Source organism: Asparagus officinalis, chromosome 3 (assembly GCF_001876935.1).
Source record: "Asparagus officinalis chromosome 3, Aspof.V1, whole genome shotgun sequence".
Classification (NCBI taxonomy): domain Eukaryota; kingdom Viridiplantae; phylum Streptophyta; class Magnoliopsida; order Asparagales; family Asparagaceae; genus Asparagus; species Asparagus officinalis.
The window spans coordinates 5,024,817-5,036,238 of record NC_033796.1 but is presented as its reverse complement, the minus strand read 5'-3'; the positions used below and the strand labels follow the sequence as shown (position 1 = coordinate 5,036,238).

The 11,422-nt window shown below is 39.2% G+C and overlaps 1 protein-coding gene across 1 annotated transcript in view; it reads left to right on the top strand.

The window, feature by feature from the left end:
- Window positions 1-5,120, top strand: part of LOC109832736 (cytochrome P450 72A15-like) — a 27,527-nt gene extending 22,407 nt beyond the window's left edge. Inside the window, exons 2-5 of the mRNA XM_020400144.1 lie at window positions 1,142-1,359; window positions 2,289-2,533; window positions 3,079-3,451; window positions 4,490-5,120. Coding sequence (XP_020255733.1) covers window positions 1,142-1,359; window positions 2,289-2,533; window positions 3,079-3,451; window positions 4,490-4,915 — 1,262 coding nt within the window. The 3' untranslated portion in view covers window positions 4,916-5,120. The remainder of the gene's footprint in view (window positions 1-1,141; window positions 1,360-2,288; window positions 2,534-3,078; window positions 3,452-4,489) is intronic.

Genomic DNA, 11,422 nt, shown 5'->3' with positions numbered 1-11,422 from the left:
GATGTTCGTCATCTTCTCTCCGTCTCGAGCTGTGTGTGGATACCTATAGGCATTTTTCGACGCCTACAGGGGGGTTAGAGAAAAAAGTTTAGGGTGGTTATATGAAAAACCCCCAAAGTTCAGAGGGTTTTATGAAATAATCCCTTTTTCATTTCAGGGCCAAATACATATACTAGATACTGTTGTGTTAGAGAAAAAGGAAGTTTCGTTAAGACGTAGGCAAAGGGCCAGTTTGGTATTGCTAGAACTTATAAGTTGCTTATAAAATCAACTTGTAGAAGCAACTTATATAAGTTATTGAAAATAGCTATTTGGTAATTAAATATAAAAAATTGTTTAAGAAGCAATTAAGGTGTTTGGTAGAACTGTGTTTAAGTAAAAAAATAAAATGTATATATGGTATATAAATTAAAAAAGCAGAAGCTACTTTTAAAAGCATCATCAGATTGTTTCTAAAAGCACCCTTTTAAAAATAGAAGCAGTTTTAATAAACATGCTAAAAAAGTTTTCACCAAACACTGCTATCCGCTGCTGCTTTAAAAAAATAAGCAGAAGCATCTTAAAAAATTAATACCAAGTTGTCCCTAACTCTTGAGAGGGGAAAAGTCTACAATTACTAAGAATTCAGAAGGTTACAATTTCAAGGTTGCTTTGGAAGAATCCTCCTTAGGGACCCAAACGGTTGGGGATGGTTGGGAGGTTCCAATATGGCTTGTGAAAATTCGCGTTAGATAACAAATATTGATTTATGACAAGCGATTATAGTTTTCTCGGGTTTTTAAGATGTTGGTTCCCAAATGATAAGTATCTTAAAATAGGTCCACAGATGTTGATACTTAGAAACAAGCCTCTCAAATCCTTTTTAAGTTGCATCAAATTTCCAAATATCATCATTTAGTGTAACTTAAAGGTTTACATTTGGGGACTTATTTTTAAGTATTAACATTTGGTTGACATATTTCCATGTATTAACATTTGGGGACTTATTTCTAAATATCGACATTTGGGAGACCTATTTCCAAAATACTGATGATTTGGAGAGGAACCAATATCTTTAAAACCTCTTTTTTTTAATCCTTTCAAACTTAGATTTTTTTTTTGAACTATGTATGATCCTCTGCCCTCTTTTGTGTGGACACAGGTAACATGTGCTTCTACTGGGTTTTTACTTCTCCAAAGATAATTATAAGAGACCCAGAGCTGATAAAGGAAGTTCTAACAAATAAATGCGGTCAATTTAGGCAGTTGCCTCTTGCTCCATCTCTTAGGCTAACAGGGGGGGTTTCTTTGTTGGATGGAGATGAGTGGGCTCAGCATAGGAGCATAATTAATCCTGCTTTCCACCAGAACAAACTGAAGGTTAACATCCATTAACCCCTCTCGCATTTTAACCTACCTGCTGCTGCAAATTATGCTTTATGGTTCAGTCTTCTATGGCAAGTCACAGGTGTGTTTATTAGGAAATTACATATCTTGTTTTTACTCTATACGGTTTTTGTCAACTATGAGCATACTGCAGATGGGTGAATATTATGTTCATTGTAGGATCTTGGATTAGTGGATAAATATTTGCCAAAGCTTCATAATCTTTGAAGAAGCTGTGCATTTTCCTTTCAAGTGAATTTTTAAACCTATTAAGCAAATCTTTTCCGAATTGACATTTTATATTTACTGATAAAGTGGATGCACGCACCTAGCATTTCCTGACATTATTCGCAAAGTGGCCTAATTTTGCGTGGACTCCTCCATAAGTTCTATAAATGCGATTCAAACTTGTTCATATAAGTTGACGAAGCTCAAGCTTGTCGCATGGTTCGTTAATTAGCTTATGCTACCTAGTTTGACTTGTTTAGGCTTGATCGACAGTAATTAAAGGCATTCCATTGTAAATCATATACGGACATATGGACTTTAAAACATATAAAAATTGCATGTTTTGCAATCATGGAGTTTTAGACCATTGTTTCCCCACTAAAATATTGAAAATAGTAAAAAGAATAAACAGGTTTTTTGAGTGTTGAGGGGTATTTTCATCATCTTTTATCACGTGCTTGGTGTGTGACACGTTAGACACTTGTGGGGACTTAAAGCGAAAATTCTGCGAAGAGTTTAGTGGAATAGAAGAAGTTCAAGGGGGTTATATGCGAAACCATTAGGGGGGTTTGTACTATTAAAATAGTTAGGGGGTCATATCAAAAATGGCCAAACTTATGGGGAGTTTTGTGAAATTTACCCTTTATTTTTCGTACCATGCACTATATTTTTAAGTCCACCAGTCTTAATCGCAGGAGATGGTTCCAGAATTTTGCACAAGTTGTAGCGATATGATCGAGAGGTGGAGGAATTTGGTTTCTCATAGAGGATCAGTTGAATTGGATGTGTGGATTGAACTCAAGAATATGACTGCAGATGTTATCTCTAGAACTGCATTTGGAAGTAGCTATAATGAAGGTAGAAGAATTTTTGAGCTACAGGAAGAGCAGCTTGAACTAGTTATGTTGGCACATAAGCTTCCACATATTCCTGGATTCAGGTGAATTACCGTTGCAGTGTGGATAATAATACTAAGAGGTCAGAATAGTCAATCATAAATTTTGGGGTCAAGTGCGGATAACACTCCTCCGTACTATCGCCCAGTTGTGAATAGACTTCCCGTAGTTCTATTGCTGTAGTTCTATTGCTGTGGATAGACCCATTAAGTGAATCTTTTCGATTCTTTTACCCTCAGGAGGCCTATTGTTTAATAAAAAACAATGCTCTTTATGTGAGGGTAAAAAGCCAAAAAAAGAAAAAAGCACTCAGCGGACCTACCTGCAACAATAGAACTACAGTGGATTTATCCGCATTCGGGCTATAGGGGGTTTATCCACACTTAACCTCAAAAATGATAGTGAGCATTACATACATATTCAGATATTTATCCGTATTCAGTCTATAATTACCTCGTCACCATTAAATACAATATATAAATGCTTGGTTCGCTGCTAAATGAAGTGATGAAAAAGAAGCAACTCTTTTGAAGTGATGAAAAAGAAGCAACTCTTTTATACTTGTCCTAAAATTTATTGATTGATATAGGTTCATACCCACGAAAAATAACCTAAGAAGATATTGGGTCAACAAAGAGATTAAAATTATGCTAAGAGATTTGATTCAGAAGAAGGAACAAGCAATGAAACAGGGAAAATGTGACTACAAAGACTTATTAGGCTTGATGCTAAGCTCGAACAAGCAAGCACACAGAGATATGAAAGGTTTAACAATCGATGAGGTGATGGAGGAATGCAAGCTATTTTACTTTGCTGGCCATGAGACTACTTCTGTGCTGCTCACATGGACAATGGTGCTGTTATCAATGTACCCCCTTTGGCAAAGCCGAGCAAGAGAAGAAGTGCGAGAGATCTGTGGGAGGGAGATGCCCAGTTATGAAAGCATTGGCCAACTTAAGATTGTGAGTGCCTGTTTGCAATTTTCAAAGAAGTACTTCTGTTGATAACATACTCTATCTCCTATTTTATCCTTCTGGTATGTTTACTGTGAATATTTTGTTTCATGAACAATTGCTGACTGATCTTCGATGCAAGGGAGATAGTAAACCTCCATAATTTCGATCATTATAGGTGCTGTTCCTCTAACAACCTAGTGCTGTATTTTTTTTATCATTATTAAGAATCTTTAACTATTGAGAAGTTACCGTTCTTATGTATTTTCTATATTTGTCAATGAACGACCACTTATATATATATATATATATATGAGAATAATGGAGGTGAGTTGGCAGCTCACCTCTCCCCATGAGCTGCAAGTGTATGACATGTGAGCCCCCTACTAGTCACATCGGTGTGGGGCTCACATGTCATCCACTTGCAGCTCATGGGGAGAGGTGAGCTGCCAGCTCACTTCCATTATTCTCATATATATATATATATATAAAGGAGAAAGAAGGTGCAATATGCCAAACAGTCTGTTATACAATGATGATGTTGATGATGCATTTGGCTTCTACCTGGTATCATCTGTTAGGGCAACCCTCTGCTCTGGAGCTACGAAATAGTTGGGGGTCTATATTTCGTAGTTTTTCTCAAAAGAGAGTCTTAGGTGTTGACATACTATTGATTAAGACTGCTTAGTTTATTGGGTTAATCATAGATAGACCACCTATACAATCATCCGATTGTGTATAGACCCACTGTACTTCTATTACTATCGCCCAATTGCTGATAGACCCCTTGAGTGAAAATTTGTGTTTCTCATGAGGTTTATTTGCCAAAAAAGACTCAAAAAATTCCACTCATGGGGTCTCTCTGCATCAGTAAGGTATATCCACAATTGGGAAATGGTAGAGGGGGTCTATCCGCAATTAGCCCTAGTCATTTTATGAAAATCAGTAAGTCAGTAATCTGCTATCAGGTGGTTCTTAATTTCACCAGCATGGCAACAATTATGTACTCTCCTTCTGAATCTCGTAATGTATGACTTGTTGTTACAGGTAAATATGATATTGCATGAAGCTCTAAGATTGTATCCACCTGTGCCTGCTCAGTATCGATATCTCTACAGCCAAACAAAACTCGGGGGGTTCTCACTCCCAGGGGGCACCGATCTTATACTACCCACAATATTTATCCACCACGACCCCGAGATTTGGGGCGAAGATGCCGAAGAATTCAAACCTGAAAGGTTCTCAGACGGAGTGCTCAAGGCAACAAACCATCAGTTTGCTTTCTTCCCTTTTGGATGGGGGCCAAAAACCTGCATCGGGCAAAATTTTGCACTGATAGAAGCAAGGATTGCTCTTGCTATGATACTGCGGCATTTCTTCTTTGAGCTATCACCCTCATATGTGCACTCTCCTTTCAGTTTTATCACGGTTCAACCACAACATGGCGCTCCGCTTATCTTACACCAACTGTGATATGTTCCCATACTGGGAACCTAAATTGGTAAGAAGAATCTGTTGAATTGCGGTTACCGGTATCGCAAACTGAGTATATTAGTGATTTGAGGAAACTGTAGCTGATAAGCTGTTTTCGATTATCAGAAGCTCGTACAACCTTATCTTTGTTGCTATAGACTGGATATGGCCATTTGCAGTAATGATATGGTTTCATTTGCAGTAATGAACTTCTCTCGTATTTTTTATGCATGTTTTTATTCCTTCTCCCGTGATCAAAATGGACTCGTTAACTATTCAACACCATCCACCTCTTTTTGGGTGATAATCAAACTGGCTTCATCCCTGGCGACTGGTTCTGCAGCAGGTAACCAGATCAGCATTCCTTACTTTTATTTATTTACTTATTGTTATTATTATTATGCATGTCCCCTCCGGGTGCTTCAATAAAGATCTTTGACCGAGACGTCAAAGCGCTGCAGCGTGAGCGGAGTCGAAGAGTCGTCCACGACAGAGTTTGGACCGGGGTGCTCTCGACCATGGAGTGGAATTCGGAGCCTGAGTTATTAAGTCTGGTGACTTGTCATCGTCAGATCGAACAGGGTTCAGCCACATCTGTCTGTAGCCAGGCGACGAGTTCTGGCGATCTGACGATTTGTGGGGGCCGCGGTGGGGAGAAGACGGGAGCATTACGGTCTGTCATGGTCGTGATGCTTGCACGAAACCCCCCTCGGTGGCCAGGGTTAAGCAAGAGGGGAGAGACTTTCTAGATTGATAACTCTAGTTCGGATACCGGTTTATAAAAACGAAACTTCGTTCATTAATCTTCTTAATGACACGTCTGCAGTAGTATTCTATACATACACTGATACGCATCAGTTCTTGCAGAGAATAAACACGGGTGGGTAGTGTTGGGATTTTGTCTTTGATTCTTTGTGTAACTTCATGAGAATTAGATAGGGTTAAAGTTCTATCATGATTAGGAATTTGGGTTCTATTATGATTAGGAGTTCGAGTTCTATCATGATTAGAAGTTTGGGTTTTATTTTGATTAGGAGTTTGAATCCTATTCTAATTAGGAAGTTAGGTTAGAAATAGGGTTTTGGTTTCCCTATATATATATATTCTTCTATTGGTGGAGGAAAAACCATGAAGAAAAACTAGAGATGTAGTAGATGAGAGAGAGAGGGTTTCGTAGTCTTTATCCGTGTAAAAGATTACATGGAGTGGGTTTTGGAGAGAATATGAGAGTTGATTATGTATGTGAGGTTGAGAGATTGAGAGACGAGAGTTGAGTGGTTCCTCTTGTAGTTCTCCCTGATACATAGTGAATTTCTCGTATTGTTGCCCCGTGGTAGTTCTCCCTGATACATAGTGAATTTCTCGTATTGTTGCCCCGTGGACGTAGGTCGAAGTTGGTCGACTGAACCACGTAAGTCTCGGTGTTCTTTTTCTTAATTGTGGTTGTTCTATCTTATTGATTGGGGTTGGCTTCCGAGTTACGCATATCGTGGGAGGCGGGGAGACTGAAATTCCCCAACAAGTGGTATCAGAGCGATGGTGATGGATCCGGAAGCGAGTTTGCAAGATAGAAGACGACGTCGTGCAAGATTGAAAATCGGCGTTACAAGAATCAATATGAAAAAAGGGAAAGGTTACTGTAGCAGAACACTGTAGCACGGCGGGCACTGTTCACGTGGGGATCCGACGGTCCAGATTGATTTGTTAGTCGATTGAGGATTTAGAGGCGGATTTTGGTGATCCAGGGGTCGTTCCTAGGGTTTTTCGACGTGCTGAATTCGTTTTTGGCATCGGTTTTATCAAATTCAATCATTACATGGACTGCTTTTAATTTTGATCGTGGTTAGAGGATGATGATTTCTTCGGGTCCGAAGTTTGATATTCCGCTATTTAACGGCAAGACAAATCTGAGACAAATCTGATGGTAAATAAGGAGCAGAAGTTGGTTGGTGCGTATACTTGAGGAGGGCAGTGCCAGATTAGGTGGAGCTTGCAAGCGAGCACGACCGAGTGACACACATGGAGATGAAGATGGTGGCGTTGGACTTGAAGATGGTGAGCGCTCATATTCAGTCCAAGCCAAGTGATGGAGGAGATAAAGGCATCCAGCTCGTAGTGTGGAGTAGGAGATGTGCACCGATATGATTCGAGACGAGCGATGCAGGTGGAGCACAATGACAACAAGAGAGGTGGAGACGTCACGGCGAAGCAGAAGATAGTGAGGATCATGAAGGCATCCAATTGGGAGTGCAAGTTTTCTGATTTGAAGTGCGGAAGAAATAGAAGACTCTAGCGGGAGAGACAAAATTTCAATACGACGATGATATATCTTCAAGGGAGTTTGGGAATCAAATCTAAGATGGAGATTGTTGGGATTTTGTCTTTGATTCTTTGTGTAACTTCATGAGAATTAGATAGGGTTAGAGCGGTTCTGGACTAGGGAGGCGATGGTGGTGATGGAAGAGGTGATGGCGGGTGGTGGTGGAACTGGAGCGGCTGAGGATCGTCGGCAACGAGGCTGGGGTTCGGGTGTGGCTGCTGGTCGTTGGCGGGGCGGCGAACAGGGCGGCGAGAGGTGGTGGTGAAGATGGTAATCTAGGGTTAGCAGAGGGCGTAGCCTGATTCAAGAATATTGTGCGAGAGGCGAGCGTTTCGTGATCTTTATCCGTGTAAAAGATTACAAGGAGTGAGTTTTGGAGAGAATATGAGAGTTGATTATGTATGTGAGGTTGAGAGATTGAGAGACGAGAGTTGAGTGGTTCCTCTTGTAGTTCTCCTTGATACATAGTGAATTTCTCGTATTATTGCCCTGTGGACGTAGATCGAAGTTGGTCGACCGAACCACGTAAATCTCGGTGTTCTTTTTCTTGATTGTGGTTGTTCTATCTTATTGATTGGGGTTGACTTTCGAGTTGCGCATATCGTGGTAGGCGGGGGGACTGAAATTCCCCAACAAGTGGTATCAGAGCGAAGATAATGGATTCGGGAGCGAGTTCACAAGATAGAAGACGACGTCGTGCAAGATTGAAAATCGGCGTTACAAGAATCAAGATGTAAAAAGGATTGCCCCCCCTATTTTGTTCAGATAAAGGCTCAGAACCGCCCCGCACGAGCGGGCGGTTTTGGTAGAAAGTGGACTCAGATTTTTACCCCCCCGAGGGCCTCCTATTTGGTTAGGCGGGGGAAATTTCCATTAGAGGGCCAAAGATCAAATCTCATCCCTATAATAGGTTCGCACGAGGAGTGGAAGAGGAAAATATTATTGATGAAAAAATAATGCCTCTAAAGTATATCATCCTCTTCTTAAATGAAAACATAACAAACTAATAGTAGGAGAGAATTTTTAAAAAGATGAGAAAATATAAAAGATGACCCTAAATGATTCCAATTAAGAAAATAAATTGTTTTTTTTCAGACCAAACAGGATCCATTTTCTATTCCAAAGAGACTCCTATTTATTGCTAAAAGTAACAAAAGATCCTAAAAACCGACAGGACAGAAGGAATTCTACGATTCTCAACACTGTAAAACCTTCTTCGAAAGGCACAATAAAATAAAAAGTTCAATGGTTCCACTAATAATTGATTTTGCAATTAATTAAAAATCAAATGTGTTTAGTATTTAATAATCATCACACCATGTTAAAATAAACAGAAGAAAAGATTAAAAATAAAATAAAATGTTAAGATCTTGAATTTCTAATTGCCGAATTCTAAGATTTTTTTTAAAGGACCTTAGCGAGAAATCGGCTTTCAAAATCAACCCTCCAATGATATTGAACAGTCAATTGCCTACGCCCTCACCGCATAACACGCGGATGGATAAGCCTTTTTAATCCCACCACCCAAAAAAAAAAAGGATAAAAATAAGGGAAAAAAATCCTTCACTCATCACAAGTATAAAGCCTCCATCTCTCACACTCCCACAAAACACTTGAGCAAAAACAGAGGGGAGAAATGGGCGATTTCCTCTTGGGGCTGTTTGGTTGGTTTCCTAAAAACCAAGAAAAGGAAATCGGTACAAAGAAATCAATAAAATAATATTTTTATCCATTTCCATCCTTAAAACTCACCCACAACATCTAATAAAATATTATTTTTATCCTCCAACTCATCTCATTTCATCTCTTTTCACGAGGACTCGCTCAACCCTCGAAGAGCGAATCAAGAAACGTCGCGCATTGCTTGCGCATGCCCGAGTCCTTCTGCAGAAAGCAGAAGAGATGCAGAAAGAAGAGACGGTCAAGAATCTGTCAAAACACAAGCAGGTGTGGGTGCCAAAGGCAAAGCCGGCGCCAAAGGCAAAAGTGGACGGAATTGCCGTCCAACCTTCATCAAATCCAGATCCTGTTTCCCTTGCTCCCGCATCTCCGGCAGAGTCAGGTAAGAACGTGGATCCTTCAAGATCCAGGGTTCCTTTGAAAGGTCGCCTCGGTCCTTTACCGGAGAACCGAGGTAAAGCACCTGTCAAGGAACGATTGGGACCGTTGAAAAGTCTCCAAACAACAAACCCGGCTGGGGGTCGTGCTAATCCCCCCAAGAAAGATAACAAAGAGAAAGCCCCTGTTACCGACCGCATCGGATTGCGTGTCGAAGTTCAAGAGCCCGTTAAGTTTTCACGCTCGCAAAAGCGTAGACTTGAACGAGCGACTTCTGAAAACGCTAATAAAGCGTCATATCCCCAGAGGGAAACGCATTCGTCTGATGATGATGGTGTTATACCTGGGAGGTCATGCCAACACTCTATGGGTTGCTCCAGTCATCAAACTGATGAGTTGTACTATAGAGCTGGGGGTGCGGGTAAGTCTCGAAAGAGATACGCTCAAGACACGGAGTCTCACTGTCCGTGTGCCAACATCATCAAGGCGGTGTTGTCAAAATGCTGCTGTTCTAAAACCCCAAAGAGAATCTCGGTGTTCGAGAGAATTTCCAAGCCAAGGCGTTTTCGTGGGAAGAAGTTCGTTCGACAAGAGGACGCACATCATCCAATAATAAGGTGACAACTCATCTCATCTCATCTCCTATTCTATAATTTCCTTCTTTTTTACCCTAACCAAACAACTTCAAAACCATTATAATAGGAAATATGTTTCCTATTTTTTGATTTCCAGGTTTTTTTGGCCAAACGAACAGCCCTGTTTACAAATGTGATCTCCTCACTGTTACTCTTCTACTTGATTTTAAAGGGAGGTTACAGGTTTTGGTGGGGGCCCAAGATGACAGAGAAGAAGTTGAGGAACCAAGGCCTAGTGGGCTCTGCGTACAAGTTTATACTGGGAGATATATAAAGGAATTTGGGGAGGCCATCCTCGAGGCGAGGTCAAAGCCCATGGATCTCCACCGTGGCATCATCCCTCGTACTCTCCCCTTTGCCTATCAACTCATTCAAAGCTTAGGTACGCTCTCTCCATCTCTCTGGTAGATTCGGAGACACTAGGTTCTATACATGTGCAATACACGTGCTTAAATATCATGATTAAGTATTTTTGGCTTATTTTCTAACTAAAATTAGTGCCTCGGTTCTAAAATTTGTTCCTCGGTTCTAGCTTAGGTACTTGTAGTTTGTTTTAAGTTTTTAGACGTCGGGATAGTTCTTATAATTTTAAATTTTTTAGGGTATTTTGTGCAATTTTAAAACTTTTTAGGTTTTTTTGCAATACTTTATGTATTATAGTACATTTTTTACAATACTTTATGTGTTGTAGTACGTTAGCTACGTATAATTTTTTTATCTTTACAAACTAATACCATAAAAAGATGTTTTATATATTTTATTAATATTATTTTTTAAATTGTTAAGATATAGATAGTTCACGAAAGATTAGGATAGGATATAATTATGATTAGGATAGATTAAGATATAAATAAAATATTTAAAATAGTGAAGGAGGATATAATTATGATTAGGATAGATTAAGATATAAATAAAATATTTAAAATAGTGAAGGGTAATATTGATCATAGAAAGATTTTTCCGAACTGATTAAGATATAAATAAAATATTTAAAATAGTGAAGGGTAATATTGATCATAGAAAGATTTTTCCGAACTCGTGCTTTTAAAGGGAGTATGATGAGGGTAGGAGTGCAAAAAATATATTTGTGGTCATATGTATGTCTGTATCCGTATTTAGAATAGGAATATGACTACTTATTATCTATATCTAATAAGATATGTTTACATATCTATATTCAGTGAAATACAATTAACGGATTTGACGTTAACTCTGATTATCAAGAGATCTAATGTTAACATATTAAATTACGTATTTCAATCTTATGAGATTTTTTTTTTCTAAGATCGGTTTTATATCTGAGCCGTATGCGATCAGTTTGCACCCCCTATATAGGAGGGACTCGCAAATTTAGGAATTCAAATTATTGTGAAATTTTCCTAATTAATAAATAGTCTCTTGGATACACAAATAGGTTAAAGATTCTCCCGGAGCTTATGATAATTAATAATGTGATTATTGTCATTCAATATCTGTTGCTTATGCAAGTTATAG